Source organism: Pseudophryne corroboree, chromosome 4 (genome assembly GCF_028390025.1).
Source record: "Pseudophryne corroboree isolate aPseCor3 chromosome 4, aPseCor3.hap2, whole genome shotgun sequence".
Classification (NCBI taxonomy): domain Eukaryota; kingdom Metazoa; phylum Chordata; class Amphibia; order Anura; family Myobatrachidae; genus Pseudophryne; species Pseudophryne corroboree.
Genome location: NC_086447.1, coordinates 803,096,119 through 803,115,615, shown reverse-complemented (window position 1 = coordinate 803,115,615; position 19,497 = coordinate 803,096,119). Strand labels below are relative to the sequence as shown.

General features: G+C 44.0%; 1 protein-coding gene across 6 annotated transcripts in view; it reads left to right on the top strand.

Annotated features, from left to right (window-relative positions):
• Window positions 1–19,497, top strand: part of PLEK (pleckstrin) — a 513,179-nt gene that overhangs the window by 14,297 nt on the left and 479,385 nt on the right. For 4 of the 6 annotated variants that reach the window (XM_063918395.1, XM_063918392.1, XM_063918394.1 and 1 more), the window contains exon 3: window positions 11,664–11,811. The exons of the other annotated variants lie outside the window; for them this stretch is intronic. In XM_063918395.1, coding sequence (XP_063774465.1) covers window positions 11,696–11,811 — 116 coding nt within the window. In that variant the 5' untranslated portion in view covers window positions 11,664–11,695. The remainder of the gene's footprint in view (window positions 1–11,663; window positions 11,812–19,497) is intronic. 6 annotated transcript variants of the gene reach the window in all.

The window sequence follows — 19,497 nt, the reverse complement described above, 5'->3', positions numbered from 1 at the left end:
TTTTGATTAAATATGCAGCGTGCACACGCATGAAGTGCATATATGGCAACGTGCAGCGTGATATTTTTCTGACTTTGACAGTCCACCCTTTGGCAGTCACCAATAACTGCCACTTCCTAAAACATTTCAAAAAGAGAAAAATATATGTCATATGTAAATACATTTTTATGATTGGGTAAGGGAGGAGAGAAGAAGGTGGGAAAAGGGTATGACCTAGTGAGATAGCAGAAGCATGTGTGTATGAATCCATGTTTGGGGGGTCATGTATCATCGTGCCGTACGTGTTTTAAATCAAGCTTCGAGGTATTGCGAAGTATACATTTGAATTCCTTCTTATCCCGTGGTACGGGTCTGTGGATGGGCTGTCAAACTTTACCGAGCTCTCTTCGGCTTTTGGTTGCAACAAAATGGGGGAGCACATTTTAGTTGATGATACATGAATGGGGGAATATGTGAGTGCTGATATCTGTGCCTATATTCCCTATCGACTATGTGTGTTATTACCTGAAGGTTGTAGAGATGAAGATAAAGAACAATTATGGTAAATGCAGTGATAAACTATGTGAGTTTAATATACATTTGCCGATTGAGGTCTTGTCTTGTGTCTTGTCTTGTCTTGTCTTGTCTCGATGTACATGTTGACTGTAGTCTCCCGATGCTTTTGCTATAACGGTGTGCAAAAAGCTTTTTCAATGTCCATAGACTTACAAAAAGTGTTGGGCTAGCGTAAAATTAAAGGTACTAGGGATATGGGGGGTCTATGGCATAGTCCATCAGTTGTCTGTGTAAAAGGTTGTCAAATTCTTCTTCCAAGCGAGTCCTTGTACCTTGGAGGAAAACAAAGGAGAAACGGGTGAAAGAAACAGGTCGTGGAATCACCTTTTATCACAGCGTGGTTTCAATGGTTGGGTCGTAAGTCAAATCAATTTTGTTATGCGATACAGTCATTACTTCAGGCGGTACTTTTTCAATATAACATAATCCCTCTGAGTTTGGGGCAAGCCGCTCATACGCCTTTCTCCCGCATATGAAATATGCATCATCGGGGAGAACATATGGGACTGAATATGTCATTACCATGTTACACATTTTCCATGTGGACTCTCCTAACCCTAATTCTCCCATCTGTCTGGTACACGTATCCGATTGTATGATATGTGCACAGTATCCTGGTGATACTTCTCCAACTCTCATGATCCTACTTCCTAGGGTATACCTATATCGGAAATATTTTCCACTATCGGCTATGTGGCGTATGAGCTCTGTATCTGTAGGCATTCTATTTGCTCTATATGAAAAGGTCATGGTTTGGTTACTCCATGACACTTCCCAATTTCCCGGCTTTCGGGGATTGGAAATGTTAAAACACACTAGGGATCTATCCACATGACACTGGTGGAGCCTCAAACTAGGAGGACTGGAGATATCAAACCTCCTGTCCACCGGCCTCCCACCACTTAGCTCAAGCCCCTCCCCTACCGTCAAAGGGAATGGTACTAATCCTGATCTGCTATGGCCTTGAGGCACTTGAGAGCATACCCAACAGTCTGTTTGGTTTAACCCCTTACCCACTAATGAGTGATAGTCACCCAATGGATGCCGGTCCATGTTAATGTTAAAACTGGACTGACATTTCTTGATGCACCCATCCTCAACTAAGTTATCACAATGCCCACAGATGCAATTTTCTTCAGCTAACAATCCTTCACAATTGTCTACAAATAACATGGCTGCTAGATCATTTTCCGGTACTCGCCTTTACTCGGTGATTGTGTTGTTATTGGAAATTTACGCCTCCATCTTTGTCATCAGAACCTTTCTGGATCCTTTCTCGACCTCACTGGTACTCTCACCGAAACAGACTGCTCTGGTCAACATCAGGGTCAACATGAAAACACGGCTCACAGTCTCTTGAGGCGAGTCCATCTTACAGGAGGAGAAAGGAGAAATTTGTAATGGGGGTACAGGAAAACAGTTTGAGGGGGAGAGAAACTTGTTACGATAATTAGTTCTCTAGTCTTGTTGTTCTTCTTGTTCTGCTGTCATCTCAAAGGTGCTGTCTCTCAGTCTTCCAAACGATCACTCCGGTGATGCAATATTCCTTCCAAATCAGCGATCTCTCTGTAAGGAGCAAAAATCTTGCATTACCATTTGTCTAACTGATGTGTGACATACCATCTTTAAAACATGAAAACATGAGTGAGAAGAGAGAGGAAAAAAAAACAAACGAGAGAGAACAATTCATCACATTTTTCATTAAGCAACAAACAAACAAAAAAAACATTATCAGATCTTCCGTTCACCCTCAGGCTGTCACATCTACATGTCCAATGGTATCCCTGCATAGTCTCTCCCACCAGTATTTCCATACCTACCCTTTGTATCTGGCCAGGATACATCGATGCTGGTAGGTCATACTGGGGTTTGGTAGACTTCTGCAAGGACCAAATAGCTATGTGATATTTGGGTCCTGCCGATGAACGTCAGAGATGGGGAAAAGAACATTTACAGATAAATTACAACGTCTACCCGGCCGTCCTTGTGCCTGCAAGGAACTGACCTCCCATTTCATTAACTGTAACCTCAGGCTTACTATCAGTCCTAATGATCACCTTTCCTGATTGCATGTTACAGGTGCGGCCCAAACTCCTTCCTATGTGATCCCTGATTACAATTTGGTGTGTCATAACTTTGCTCATATCTTTGTCTAGGGGGTTTATATGAATTTGGTCTACTTCTTGATCTACAATCTCTTGCAAAATGACCTTCCTTCTGGCAATTATAACACCTTTTCACCTTTGGCTTACCCACAGGGATCTGGGGCTTCTTTGTTTCCCTGTGCTTGATGATGTTTTGCTCATGCCCAACAGCGTAGTTCCTTAATGCAGTTACTGAGTTATTTCTCCAGTTAGGTAGAGAGGCTTGTATACTCGTTCTTAATACTTCCTTTAAACCATTTATTAACACATAAACTGCTACTTTCCTGTAGTGTACATTTGTTTTAATATATTGTGTTCACCCTGACAGGATTTTGTTCCATTATGCTATTTTGTGTTAACTCTTTGGTGTAAGATGCATTTGTCTGTGAGTAACATACAATACCGTACTTACCTGTTGACACGACCTCACCTGACCCTCCGTTAGGGGGTTCTGCTATTGCCTTTACCAACTTGGCCGTGTCCCTCTGGGTGTCTCGTATGATGACTGCTGGGTAGAGTGTTGACATCGTGTCGGTTTCACCTTCTCGCTGGTAATCCTGAGGGGAGTTTAACATGGGGTGCGACTTGCACAGGTTAACATTTGTAATTTTGACACTTTCATTTTTATAAACATTATTACATTTGTTACTTTCATTCTTAATACAGTTACTAAGTGCATTTTTATCGTACACCATCGCGCCATTCTCTGCAGCCATAATCCTCTCCATTGCCATGTCTCTCTTCTCAAGATGAGAGTCAGATATGTAAGTTAAATTTCTTTGCATTTCACTTTCCTGTTGCCACAATTTTAAATCATCATAATGTCTAATACGCCTTTTTGAAGATTTAATCAGACACACTCTTCTCCTTAAATTCTGTAATACTTCTGGGTTAAAAGTACCTACCCGGGGAAACTCCTCCCCGTCATGCAGTCATCCCTTCCCATTCATTGCATAATATTTCTGTGTGATGACCATCTTGGTCTGATTTCTCACACATGACCTTGCCGACCTGATTGATCGGTTTCAAATCAACCTGAACCAGGGTTGATCGCCCCTTACCTGAACAAGCGGCCCCCATCTCTGCAGGCGTTGCTTTCCCTACCTCTGACTTCCAATCAGGGTCTCCGGCAACCCTCACAGAAAACCAAAATGTCCGGGGTAAGGCTGCGGTGGGGGTTTTGCCTCGAGGTCCGCCCACTTAACTCCGCCCACGCTGGCCAATACGGCGACCAAAGTTCCCAGAGGTTCCGTACCCAGCCTAGGGCACCTAAGTACGTCTACTTGCTCGGGCGTGTGGGAGTGTCTTACCCTCCCCAGCAAGTGTCAGTCGCTGGAATGTCCCTGAGTGATCAGGCTACTTCCCTTAAAATAAAAAAAATTACACAAATCACGTTAACAATGTGCAAGTAGCGTTCTTCTGAATTCAAGACACGCTAATGCACACAATCACATGCGGTACAATCGTATCTGCACACAAGCAACTAATCTTATGTGCGGAACGATCAGTGGAATCGAAAATTGTGTACGCTCCGTTGCGTAATATACGCTCCGTGCATCGACCCTTGCGTTGCGTACGCCCTGCCCTTGTAAGGACACGTGTACACAACCCAAGTACGTCCACAGTAACACACTACACGTTTATCAATGTGAATGATCTTTAACAGTAATCATTCACTATACACCACCCAAATCTCCCTTGTATTCTTAGGCGAGACTGTGTGCGTGCCTTTTACAATTATACCCTTTTATATTACTTTTTATCTTTTAACTATTAATAACAACAAATGTCTCAGCGCTTTACCAATGGTATGTGGCAATCAGGAGAATGAGATGTGAAAATACACAAATGAACATGCAATTCTAAATTTAATCTAATAACATACATTGATGTAAGCACACGCATATAGATATTACATATATGTACTAATCATTATTACTTATGTGAGACCTTATTTAGTGCTTCTAATTTGCATATGAATGTGCAATTTCTTTCACTGCTGGGAGAGAGAAAAAAAACAACAACAATCCAGTCACACAGGTTCATTTGCATTTCAATGGCCATCCTACAAGTAGCAGAGTTAAAACAGGTTCTTGAAGAGAGACAGTGACCAAAAAAAAACTACTTTGTTTTATTTGTGTATTTCTTAAATCAAATATTTAATTTATTATTAATTTTTTTTTAAACTCTATCTGAACCACTTATGATTGACTATGATATGGACTAAACGAATGCATTAAAAAAAAAAAAAAAACTCATTAAATGATGATTTCTTTTTGACAATGGATGGCTGATTATTTCCTGAGTCAACTGAAAATCAGCCGCTTAGGGGGAAAAAAAATTGACCTTCCCAAAATGGCCGCTGCTCCTCCCCCTTCCACATCCATGAGGGCCACACAAGCTGGTGGACAGACCATTTGTCACAAAGAAAATCATCATGCCAGCTCCTTTTAGTTATCACGCTATGCAGAGCGATTAAAAATAATTTTTAAACCTATTTAAACAGACAAACCATCCAATCTGCGTGTGTAGTTGGCACCAAATAGATTTACAGAGACAATAACGTACTGTTCCTACCTTCCGGTTCTGGATTCCTTCAGCACTCCTTACTAAGCGAAGCAGACGCTTATCTGGTCAGCACTACGAGGAATATTACCTCCCGCCTTTTGCTGATCGATAATGTCTGCTGAAATTACCTAGTGCAGATATGTGAAGAGCGGGCGAGTCCCCAATTGACAATGCCTATTCTATACCTTATATAAAACACGCTAAAAGGTTAAAGAACACAGTACGCAATTGGCGCACAGGTACCGTAAGGGTACGCCCTTAGCGTAGCGGACGCTGTATCGGGAGCGAGCCGCTCGAGCGACACAAACGCTCGCGAGAATACGCTGTTGATATCGGGCACACTATAGGTGAGCGACTACCGTAATGCTACGCTATCAGCGTAGCGGACGCTCGAGACCACGAGGAGATCACGAGCGGCGCAGACGCTCACATTGTTAAACCTTTTTAACTATACCATAAACAATGTACTTATACTGTAAACCTTGTGCAGTGATAAGGTGTAAATGCAACACAGTGTAACCTTGTTAGTCTAAAAGCTGTATGAGCGTAGGTGACGCTCAGAGAACCTCTTAGCAATATAATAAACACTCAAATACCGGTCTAAGGGTCTAACGCCTTTTAAGGAAATGAATGAACGTTCAATTGCAAAAGAATAATACAATACAAGTTATACACTACCAAGATAACATAAAATACCTAACCGGATAACTACACATAAAATACAATACAGATACAATTACATTTAAGGGGGAAGGAGAGAAAGAGAATGGCTTATGACATAAAATAAGAGACAATATGTCTGCAGAGAATTTACACATGTGAGAAACAATCGCTGCGCAGTTAGTCAATGCTGAGACCCTTTGTGGAGAGAAAAATTGAGCTCACCCAGGCTGGCTGTCCCTATATACACAACACCCAGCAACAACACAATGGTCCCTACAATACCGCATGGGACAGAAGCTAGACTCCATTTTGGGAAAAACTCCCATGATTCCAAAGTCTGTAACATATGATTTAAAAGGGAATGCTGGCAGCTATTTTAGATTTGCAAGTCCAAACACATGGCACTCTCTGCTACACCACAATCACATAGCAGAAGACACAAGACTCCACTATATTCCAAAATGTCCAAGCCTCAACACAATGCATATGTTCTGATTTTACAATTCCAAACCATCTAAATCACCTTTCACAATTTCAAACCAACACAGTATCTCAATAACCAGGTACCCACAAGTATCAGCCTGCTATTGCTACAAGCACATGACTACAGTAACAAAAGGAAGTATGTTTTGACTTCTAACCTTCAGCAAGATGTATCATGTAAAACTACTATAATCTGTTATAAATCACCATCCATAAATGTATACCAGAGATGCTATGCTACAGATTGTCTACTGTTCCAATTCATTATAGATTTCATAGAGAATCATCCCAAACACCCAACAATCACACAACTGCACAAACATCATTAACCTTAAGCCATTTGTATCTCCAAACTAACTATTCTATGCCAATCATTTCACAACTACTTTACCACAAACACATATTTAAACTATTCTATGCCATTAAGCCATGTGAATTCAATACTTAGCCTTCGTAAGGAGGTCAGTCCTGGTGATGATCCAGCCATGCTTCTGGGTGCAAGGTAGCTGTGTGAGTGAGTGAGTGTGCCCTGTGATTTCCAGTGGGTATATCATACCTGCATTACAGCTGTGGGGGTGTGTCAACCACAGGAAGTGTGTGTCTTTCACAGCATGTGGGCTAGCTGTATCAGTGAGCTGAGCATGTTATCTTGGTTATGCAAAACGTTGGGTGATGACTAACACATTCCTGTCTTGTGGAAAGCTATTGTTTGGCGAATACTGTCTCACTGTCCACTTTCAGTTGAGACAATGACATCTCAGCAATCATTCTTCTGGAGACAAAACCAGCCCCATTCGTAAACACAGGTGTTGGCCCTCTTTTGAGTCTCAAAGCTCAGTGTAATTAAAGGCTATTGTACTCCGTCTGCGGGACAGAAACTGACTATTCTTAGGTGTAATTTATTCGGAATACAATTAATCTTCAATTACTATTCCTGTGCTTAACTATGCATAAGAACATGTGAAGCCCTTTTAACATGCAGAGGGGAATCTCTAAGGTCTAAGAGCCATCTTGAGACCCACTGATACCTGTTGAACTCAGGGGAATATTAACTTATAAAATACATTATTTTGATTAAATATGCAGCGTGCACACGCATGAAGTGCATATATGGCAACGTGCAGCGTGATATTTTTCTGACTTTGACACCACCTCCCATTTCTGTCAGTTACTTTACTTCATTGATTTATGGTTATTTCAGCCAGTTATTGCAGCAAATTGAATTATGGTTATTTCTCATTTATTAGTAGTTCTTGAAAGTTTTCATCCAAATCCATCAAGTGGAAGGACCAGAACATGCTCCCTTTGTCAAGGTTCTGTTTGGCGTACACCAACGTGAGGTCCAACCAGCACCCCAACCCTTTAGTATGTCTTCTTGGACCCAATGTTATCACGCTCTGAGTTTCCATCCAAATCTATCCAGTGGAAGGCTCAGAACAGGCTCACTGGGTCAAAGTACTGCCTGGTATACACTAACAGTAGGTCCAACCAGGAGTCCAACCCCCCCAGTATGTCTTCAAAGAACCAGTATTACCTCTCTTTGAAGTTTTCATCCATATCCATCCAGTGGAAGGCTCAGAACAGGCTCCCCAGGTCAAAGTTCTGCCCAGCGTACACGAACGGGAGGTCTGAACAGAACCCTAACCCCTTAAAAGCTGTCCAGGATCCAAATGGACCACCTTGCTTTACATTGGTTTCATCCCAATCGGTGCAGGGGTTTCCGAATGCATATCTGGACAGACCAATGAATTGTATATATAAGATTAATTAATGCTGTGGCCAATTCGCATATATTCAAGTGTCAGTGTCTGTTCATTACTAATAAAACACATTCATGTCCTAACATTTTGGGAGGAATTCAATTCCAGAAGAATCAGTTCACCCAGCCAAATCAGCGCAACAACAGCTGCGCTGTATGGAAGCCCGATCTCAGACAAAAATGTTTTTTGCCCCATAGGGTAGTAAGCACTTTTGTGCAAATCTGGCATTCAGCCAGCCAGGCGAAGGGTGCGAGATGGGGTGCCGTTGCCGGCATTTAAAAGCTGCAGCAACGGCAATTCGCACCCTTTGCCGCAATTGAATTCCCTCCTTTGAGAGTAATAGTTGTGGCTGGATTTCTTACACATTACACCTATGTACTGTATAAGAAAATGCTAAATATGTATTGTAACAATTTAATGATGGATTTGGCATTTTATATCTACATTCATCGTGTCAGCATTCATTAGGTCGACATAAGAATGTGGAAATAGTCATTAGGTCAACATTTAACATTGTTATTGATATAATTTCTCTTTGAAAGTGTGCGCCCCCAAACAGTTCTTTCTTTCTTCTTTCCTTGATGCCACATAATGGGAACCATTTATCAAAGAGTGATAAAACTCATTGTGAATGATAAAACTTGTTGTGTATGATAAATGGTGCTCCAGCCAATCAGCTCCCAACTGTTATTTTTCAAACACATGACAGTTAGAAACTTAATGCATGGCAGGAGCTGATTTATTATAAGCAACAAGTGTTGTCATTCACAACGAGTTTTATCACTTGTTGATAAATTAGTCCCTGTATATGACTCAGGGAAGCACCGCTGACAATCCAATTATAACACCACATACTGATGTCAGCATGTATGTTTGGATCACTTCAGGAATACTGATATACTCTAAGTCAATTTGACAAGAGATCATTAGCCCCTCCCCCTTTTTTCTATGCGGTTTTCACCCTTTTCCGTTTTTTGACATGTTAACAATGTCATCATTAACATGTCAACATTTAGCATATCAACACTGATGTAAATTGACACAGCTGGAATCTCAACAGCGTCTTTTTAATGTGGATGTATCTCTAACCTTAATGGTAATCCTAAAACATACTGTAACCCTAAATGTGATGCAAATGTCAACATTCCATCAATGTCATTGTGAACTTCCTGACCGCATCCCTTTCTGACATATAATGTTCTGTTTACTAAAAGATTATATGGGGAGAGGGATATGGGGGGAGGAGGGAGGGAGGAGGGAGAGAGATGGGCAGGGTGGTATTAAAAAGAGAGGAAGTGGGAGAGAGAGAGAGAGAGAGAGAGAGAGAGAGAGAGATGGAGATGAGTATTAGGAGGGAAAAGAGAAAGTTTGATGGGGAAATAGAGAGATAGAAAGGGGAAAGAGGGAGGTGGGCAGTAGGATGGGGGGACTAAAGAGCTGTGCAGGGAGTAGAGAATGATGAAAGGGGGCATAGACAGTGGTAGCAAGAGAGATGACAAGGGGAGGGTAGAGAAATGGGGGGTGGAATTAGAGATGGGAAGGAGGAGAGAGGTGAAAAAGTATGAAGAGAGATGAAAGAGGGGGGATGAGAAAGATGGAAGGGGGCTGGGAAAGGGTGGCACACAACATCTATGACCTAGTGAAGGACAGGTCCAAAATACTAGTCAAATATAAACAGGTTCAGCAAGTTTATGGTAAGTCAGCCAAACCTCCCTATACAAACAGAAAATTAAACCTGTCTATAAGTCCATAAAGGTGTTGAGAGTATAATGCACCGTGTAACTGGAAGTATCTCTTTGCATGTATTATATTCCATCTAAAGAAAACCTCTATATTCACAAATGTATACCTGCTTGCAGTTTAAGAAGCTTACCAGAAATTTCGGTATGTGATTATCAAGCGATGGGAGACAGGTGACTTGTACACATCACACTTCCACACTGCTGAATTGGAAGAATGCATGTTTTTGCGCTGTGCACGTTATGGAACCAGGCCTATAACATGTACTAGCGATGTATCTCAGGGGCATCTCGCCTTGTGATTGAAGAGGCATAACTGGGATTCTCATGTAGGCAATCTTGTGATATATCATTCGCTCCAAGTATAGGCTGGTGAATGTGTACCCTGATGATGATGATGATGATGACAAGTATCAAGCCAAGCATACGAATAGGGGGTGAGCACATTGCAAAGATGCAGACAGGCGAATATACTCATTTATTTCTGTGCACCCAATGTGGTAACAAATACGGACAACTTGCGTTTAACTCACCATCAAGCCTGTTCAAGCTCAGTAAATAGATAATATATATAGTATATATTCATTTCTAAATGAATGATATACGCTCAGATCCCTACTAAACATCAGCAACAAGTGCTTGAGTGTAAGAGATTGAAATAAGCAGAGTTTGGGGAACATTTGTGGCCTCTAACTACAGTAGGAGTTTAAATATGTCATTCCGCAGTAGTATATTTTACAGATGTTTATCATTTAGCAAGATGTACATTTGCATTTGTATCTTAAATGACAGTAAGTATTCCCCAGACTTCTGTACAGCCAAATTCTAAGCTGAAAAGAAACAGTAATCAGGCGCTAATAATACAAAAAAAAAGTGTTGGAATTATCATCCTTTTGGCAAACTGCAGCTCCAAAAAGGGTATTACTGAAAAGTCCCCAAGATTACATACTCAAAAATCAAAGATTATTGAAAGCACCATTTGTTAAAAATTCTAAGTTGATTGGAATTTAAAAAAAAATTGTATCCTAATCACGTTCTATTGTACTTTTTCTGGGTTGAAGACCTATAAAAGATTTCTGTTTCTGCTTTCTCATGGGAATGTACAGTACATGTATAATTATTTTTTGAATTTCAAAGAACGAGGGGTTCCAGCAGTAAATGACTCACAGGGCGAGTATCCTCGAGTGTCTCACTGTCTTTTTTATTTAGCGTCCTAAAGGGATCTTGGGTTGGACTGGCCCACAGATCTAAGGATCAGGTTTCAGACTGTGCACATTATACATATGTTACCTTATACTGGACTATGGTGTATTTTCTGCAGTGCATTGCTGTTATTAATCTGTTATTAATTTGGTACATTATCATGCATGCAGCAGCTGAATTTACTGTATATATTTATGAAGGGACCCAGACATTGCACTCTCTAGTGGTTAGACAAACCATTGAGGTGGCAGGCCACACACCCTCTGCAGACTGGTCACACCCCTAACATGGGCCCCTACTACTGCTTTCCCCGGTGGGCCCTACATGCCCCAGTCCGACACTGAAGGGATCCAGCCAGGACGTCCTAAACGGTCTGTTAAATATAATGAAATTCCATTCCCTACCATTTGTTCTAGCAATATCCCATCCACTTCATAGCATGTTTCACTACTCCACTCTGTGGAGTTCTGGAACATTGTAGTTTATCATACAATTATACAAATCAACTGGGTTTGTTGAACTTTTATCATTGTTGTTTTTGATTACAGAGCCAAGCAGCTACTGGTTAGCTACACAAATAATGTACATTGCTTACAGACAGATGGAATTTCTGCTTAATGGTAGAGGCCTGGCTGTCGCAATATCGATGCCGGGATACCGACTGGTGCACTATACCGCCACCGGAATACCAGCGAGGTAGGTGTTTCCCACATATACACCCACAGAGGGAGAATAGTACCTGTGGTGAGCAAAGCTCACCACCAAGCCCGCAGTGTGGCAAGCACAGCGAACCTGCAAGGGGCTTCGCTGCACTTGCCCCTCCCCCCCCCCCGGCCGGCATACTGGCGCACGGGATGCCAATGTCGGTATCCTGACATTTGGCATCCCGTGCATCGGTATCACATACCGATCCCCACAGGACATGTGTCTTGTACACCGAGTCCAGCTCAGGGTCAGAATAATGTTGTTTTATATTAATTTTCTATACCATTCCTTTTTACTACTAGATGCAGGTCAGCCATCTGTTCCAAAAATAGAGTGGTTGGTTTGAGTATTTTTGGTGTAAGATTACTAATGTATAAAGCATATCTTCCAAATGTACCTTTTTGGCCGGTACAGTACCGTTTCTCTATGGTCTGTACCGGCCAAAAGGGGCTACATTATGTACCGGTTTTAAGCGTCTCTCTCATTCCTATTGAAGCCTAGCCACAGCCCTTTACCCGTGACCACTTTAGACTTTGCTAAAGCTTTTGATACAGTACCTCACATAAGACTTATCTATAAATTACGAGAACTGGGGCTAGGAAGCACAATATGCACTTGGGTTAGAAATTGGTTGGATACTAGGGAGCTGCGAGTGGTGGTAAATGGAACTTTTTTTAAATCGACTGAAGTACTAAGTGGGGTGCCACTGGGGTCTGTACTTGGATATTGTTCAACATTTTCATAAATGATCTAGAAGTAGGTCTAGAGAGCATGGTGTCTATTTTTGCAGACGATACCAAACTGTGTAAGGTTATAAATTCGGAGGTGGATGCTGAGTCTCTTCAGAACGACTTATTTAAATTGCAAGCACGGGCTGCAAAATGGAGAATGAGGTTCAATATAGACAAATGTAAGGTAATGCACTTCGGTAGCAAGAACAATAATACTACCTACATACTAAATGGGGAAAAACTAGGGGATTCTGTACTGTAAAAATATTTAGGTGTTCACATAGATAACAAACTAAGCAGTAGTACCCAAACTAGGAATGCAGCAAACAGGCCCGGCGCTACCCGCTCAGCGAAGGGATGCAGTGCAGGGAGGCGCTGGGACGGAGAGGCGTTCTCCCTGCTCTGCATCCCTTCCCTGCTGCGCCATCCTGTTCCCCCCTGCTGCTGCCAGCTGCTGTGCACAGAGATGATAGTATGTGCCACAGCCGCCATTGTGTTCCTGGAGACCCTCATGTTGCTGCTGTGGCACCGGGTCCCCCTGCGGCTGCTTCTGTAGAATGTGCCAGGTGCAGTATGGGCCTCCTGGGCGGCTGAAGCAGAGTGTGCATCGCTGAATAGGGCAGGGAGCGCCCTCCCTCCTGGGTCACTTCAAGCTACAGCTCCGTAGCCACCCGGACTTTCCCACTGCTGGATGTGTTGAGCTTCTGGGCTGTGGTGGTGTTCTCCACTGCCAGCTCCAGCCCTGTTGACATGGAGGCTGGCAGCATGAAAAGCCTCCTCCCCACCCCAATCACGGCTGTGTAGGATCAGAGGAGGGGGCGGAGCTACATGGGACGGAAAGGGCGGGGCTAACCGGACCGGAAGGGGCGGGGCTAAACGGACCAGGCTGCTGTAAAGAGAGGTACTTCCGGATTTAGGTAAGTGGAGGGTGAGAGAGAAATGTGTGTGTGTGTGTGTGTGTGTGTATATGGTGGTGGTGGTGGGGGTGTAAATATGTGTGAATTGTGTGTATGAGGTATGTCTGTGTGCGCACGCTGCGCATTATGAACGCTACTACATGGGGGCCGTTACATGTAAGGACGCTACTACTACTGGGGGGGCATTACGTATAAGAGGAATAAGATTGTGCTACTGTGTGGTGTAATTTTAAATGGGGATACTATTGTGTGGCCATGCCCCTTGTGAGACCACATCCCTTTTCCCGGCGCGCACCAAAGGCGCACGCTGACCCTTTGTTGAATATGGGAGGGCGCAAATTTATAGTTTGCAGGGGGGCGCCGAACACCCTAGCACCGGCCCTGGCAGCAAATAAGGCAACTAAGGTATTAGCATGCATACAGCGGGGAATTGATGCAAGGGATGAGAATGTTATACTTCCATTATATAAATCACTAGTGATGCCACATCTCGAATACTGTGCACAATTATGGGCACCATACTGCAAAAAGGATATCCTGGAACTAGAAAAGGTTCAGAAATGGGTGACCTAATTGATTAAGTGGATGGAGACACTGGAATATGAGGAAAGGCTTACTGTCATAATCCTGACTATATTTCTCATATTCTGGGGCTTACCTCAGCAAATCCTGTAACTTGCATCTGTTCAGCTCAGCAGGAAGACTGCAAATCCGTGTTTGCTTACCTTGATTAGCCACCTGAGTAGGAATTCCTCTAAGTAATCAACTGTGTTCAGCAATCTGGAGTTAAGGCCTAAAAGTCAGCATCCTCTGTTTATTTTTAGAATTTCAGGCTTCAGTGTTTTTTTCCGGCCTTCTAGGCCTCACTCCATACAGAGCCTAACCTGAAGAACTGACATGACAGGGTCTGATCACCTGACCTTGAGCTATCCAATCCTTTGCCAGCCTGAGACTCTGACTCACCTGACTCAAATCACCAATCATCAAGGACCAGGAAGTATAAGTAAAGAGACTTGTGTTACAGAAGCTGCCAGTTCCTTGTGTCACATAGCTCAGTGTGAGCTTAGTAGCTGAGCTCCCTAAGAGGTAACACTATTACCTTAGTTCCTGTAAAACTCTGCTCTTTTGCTACCCAGTCTGGATTACAGTTGTGTTACCAGTTATATCCAGTATTCTTCAGTCTCGCCATTTTTTTGGTTCAGAGCGGCTGCGTGTGACGACACGCGAACATCTCTGTTTGTCAATCGGACAGGGGCACTTGCAATTACTGCGGGCCGCCTGCAAAAAAAATGCAAGTATATGTGCAGGTCGGGTCGCATGTGCGGGGAGGAGGTCTATTGTGAAAAAATGCGCTCGTATCGCGATTGCGATGCAAGCTGAATAACCTCCTATTTGCATACTTGCCAACTCTCCTGATTGTCAGGGAGACTCCCTGAGATAGCAGCAATCTCCCTGACTCTCTGAAGAGTCTAGCACTCTCCCTGATTGCATCTTACCCCCATTATGTAGCTGTTACATTATTCTGGGGGGAAAAAAAGAAATTAGCGGTATGTCCATTCAAATGGGATCATCAGTGCGATTTCCCTGCACTCACTATGAGGCACAATGATACCTATGGCTACATGCATTTTCAGATAAGGTTTCTAGTGGTCATTTAAATGGAACCTGTTGTAAAACACATTTCATGAGCGGGTTGGGTTTGATTTGCCGGCGGTTGGGATGTTGGCGGTCAGAATATACTCTCCCCCCCGGCTCCCTAACCCTAACCTTCCCCCTTCCGCGCAGCCTACAGCTACCCCCTCCGCACCCCCCCCTTCCCCCTTAACACACACACACCAGCGTCCTAACCCTAACCCTGGTAGTGGTGCCTAAACCTGAATGCAGCCTAACTTTAACCCCCTTCCCTGCAGTTTAAACCTAACCTCCCGGGCCCGCAGCGCAACCCTAACCCCCCCTCCCCGCATTTCCCCACAGTCATTGAAGTGTGGGCACCCCTCCCGCATCCCGGCCACTTCCTAGTGAAGTGAGCAGAATGGGGAGATTAATATAGGGAATCGCAGGGTCCCCGAAGAGGGGGCAAGACCTAGTGACACATTTGGCATGTCCTAATGATGCAAAGATCCGGACTCTGCCCCTAAAGTGGTCAACTGCATCTCCTTTGGGGTCTCCATCTAAAAGTCGGCAATTACGATGTAATGGTGTGTTAGACATTTATGTTAGAGTAGGAACTTACAGAGAATTGAGGTCCCTTTGCAACGGGCTGAAAGCTTTAATGTTTTGATCAAAATATGAACAAAATCCCCATGCTTTTATTACCTAGATACACACAGATTTGCAGTATATTATTGTTAGCACCAATAATAAAAGTCTTTCTGTTTTGTATACGTATAAAGCATTAATACTGGGTGAAACTGAGCAAGGGCATATTTCCTTTCTACTTAGAGACTATATCTACACATTATAATCCTGCATAATAATATTGGCTTGTTTTGTTTTTTCATCTAAGAGTATTTGCTACACATCGGCTTAATGTTACACTTATTTTATCTGGGCTGAATACATAATAATACAGAGCAGTAATGTGTTTTTCAAGCAGGTTGTTGCTATAAGACTTTGGAGTGCAAATAATATTCATAGCTGCCCTGTAATAAATAATGAGCCTATAAGCAGGGCTGTCTTTTCGTATGGACTCAATGGGCACTTGTGCAAGGGCCCCAGGATTAAAAGGGCCCGAGGCTGATAGCTGAGGATCCCCTTTTTCCATGGGTACCAGATTTTATAAAATCGTCCCTGGGGAACCGGAGATATCTGACTTCAAAGCAGTGGTCCGCATCAGAGCCTGTTAATTGCTCTTCCCAGCAAGATATTAGTGATGAGCACCGGAAATTTTTCGGGTTTTGTGTTTTGGTTTTGGGTTCGGTTCCGCGGCCGTGTTTTGGGTTCGAACGCGTTTTGGCAAAACCTCACCGAATTTTTTTTGTCGGATTCGGGTGTGTTTTGGATTCGTTTTTTTTTTTTCAAAACCCCCCAAAAAACAGCTTTAATCATAGAATTTGGGGGTCATTTTGATCCCAAAGTATTATTAACCTCAATAACCATTATTTCCACTCATTTTCAGTCTATTCTGAACACCTCACAATATTATTTTTAGTCCTAAAATTTGCACCGAGGTCGCTGGAAGACTAAGCTCAGCGACCCAAGTGGCCGACACAAACACCTGGCCCATCTAGGAGTGGCACTGCAGTGTCACGCAGGATGGCCCTTCCAAAAAACACTCCCCAAACAGCACATGACGCAAAGAAAAAAAGAGGCGCAATGAGGTAGCTGTGTGAGTAAGATAAGCGACCCAAGTGGCCGACACAAACACCTGGCCCATTTAGGAGTGGCACTGCAGTGTCACGCAGGATGGCCCTTCCAAAAAACACTCCCCAAACAGCACATGACGCAAAGAAAAAAAGAGGCGCAATTAGGTAGCTGTGTGAGTAAGATAAGCGACCCAAGTGGCCGACACAAACACCTGGCCCATCTAGGAGTGGCACTGCAGTGTCACGCAGGATGGCCCTTCCAAAAAACACCCCCCAAACAGCACATGACGCAAAGAAGAAAAAAAAGAGGCGCAATGAGGTAGCTGTGTGAGTAAGATAAGCGACCCAAGTGGCCGACACAAACACCTGGCCCATCTAGGAGTGGCACTGCAGTGTCACGCAGGATGGCCCTTCCAAAAAACACTGCCCAAACAGCACATGACGCAAAGAAGAAAAAAAAGAGGCGCAATAAGGTAGCTGTGTGACTAAGATAAGCGACCCAAGTGGCCGACACAAACACCTGGCCCATCTAGGAGTGGCACTGCAGTGTCACGCAGGATGGCCCTTCCAAAAAACACTCCCCAAACAGCACATGACGCAAAGAAAAAAAGAGGCGCAATTAGGTAGCTGTGTGAGTAAGATAAGCGACCCAAGTGGCCGACACAAACACCTGGCCCATCTAGGAGTGGCACTGCAGTGTCACGCAGGATGGCCCTTCCAAAAAACACTCCCCAAACAGCACATGACGCAAAGAAGAAAAAAAAGAGGCGCAATGAGGTAGCTGTGTGACTAAGCTAAGCGACCCTAGTGGCCGACACAAACACCTGGCCCATCTAGGAGTGGCACTGCAGTGTCACGCAGGATGGCCCTTCCAAAAAACACCCCCCAAACAGCACATGACGCAAAGAAAAATGAAAGAAAAAAGAGGTGCAAGATGGAATTGTCCTTGGGCCCTCCCACCCACCCTTATGTTGTATAAACAGGACATGCACACTTTAACCAACCCATCATTTCAGTGACAGGGTCTGCCACACGACTGTGACTGAAATGATGGGTTGGTTTGGACCCCCACCAAAAAAGAAGCAATTAATCTCTCCTTGCACAAACTGGCTCTACAGAGGCAAGATGTCCACCTCATCATCATCCTCCGATATATCACCGTGTACATCCCCCTCCTCACAGATTATCAATTCGTCCCCACTGGAATCCACCATCTCAGCTCCCTGTGTACTTTGTGGAGGCAATTGCTGCTGGTGAATGTCTCCACGGAGGAATTGATTATAATTCATTTTAATGAACATCATCTTCTCCACATTTTCTGGATGTAACCTCGTACGCCGATTGCTGACAAGGTGAACGGCGGCACTAAACACTCTTTCGGAGTACACACTTGTGGGAGGGCAACTTAGGTAGAATAAAGCCAGTTTGTGCAAGGGCCTCCAAATTGCCTCTTTTGCCTGCCAGTATAAGTACGGACTGTCTGACGTGCCTACTTGGATGCGGTCACTCATATAATCCTCCACCATTCTTTCAATGGGGAGAGAATCATATGCAGTGACAGTAGACGACATGTCCGTAATCGTTGTCAGGTCCTTCAGTCCGGACCAGATGTCAGCATCAGCAGTCGCTCCAGACTGCCCTGCATCACCGCCAGCAGGTGGGCTCGGAATTCTGAGCCTTTTCCTCGCACCCCCAGTTGCGGGAGAATGTGAAGGAGGAGATGTTGACAGGTCGCGTTCCGCTTGACTTGACAATTTTGTCACCAGCAGTTCTTTGAACCCCAGCAGACTTGTGTCTGCCGGAAAGAGAGATCCAAGGTAGGTTTTAAATCTAGGATCGAGCACGGTGGCCAAAATGTAGTGCTCTGATTTCAACAGATTGACCACCCGTGAATCCTTGTTAAGCGAATTAAGGGCTCCATCCACAAGTCCCACATGCCTAGCGGAATCGCTCTGTGTTAGCTCCTCCTTCAATGTCTCCAGCTTCTTCTGCAAAAGCCTGATGAGGGGAATGACCTGACTCAGGCTGGCAGTGTCTGAACTGACTTCACGTGTGGCAAGTTCAAAAGGTTGCAGAACCTTGCACAACGTTGAAATCATTCTCCACTGCGCTTGAGACAGGTGCATTCCACCTCCTATATCGTGCTCAGTTGTATAGGCTTGAATGGCCTTTTGCTGCTCCTCCAACCTCTGAAGCATATAGAGGGTTGAATTCCACCTCGTTACCACTTCTTGCTTCAGATGATGGCAGGGCAGGTTCAGGCGTTTTTGGTGGTGCTCCAGTCTTCTGTACGTGGTGCCTGTACGCCGAAAGTGTCCCGCAATTCTTCTGGCCACCGACAGCATCTCTTGCACGCCCCTCTCGTTTTTTAAATAATTCTGCACCACCAAATTCAAGGTATGTGCAAAACATGGGACGTGCTGGAATTTGCCTAGATTTAATGCACACACAATATTGCTGGCGTTGTCCGATGCCACAAATCCACAGGAGAGTCCAATTGGGGTAAGCCATTCTGCGATGATCTTCCTCAGTTGCCGTAAGAGGTTTTTAGCTGTGTGCGTATTCTGGAAAGCGGTGATACAAAGCGTAGCCTGCCTAGGAAAGAGTTGGCGTTTGCGAGATGCTGCTACTGGTGCCGCCGCTGCTGTTCTTGCGGCGGGAGTCCATACATCTACCCAGTGGGCTGTCACAGTCATATAGTCCTGAGCCTGCCCTGCTCCACTT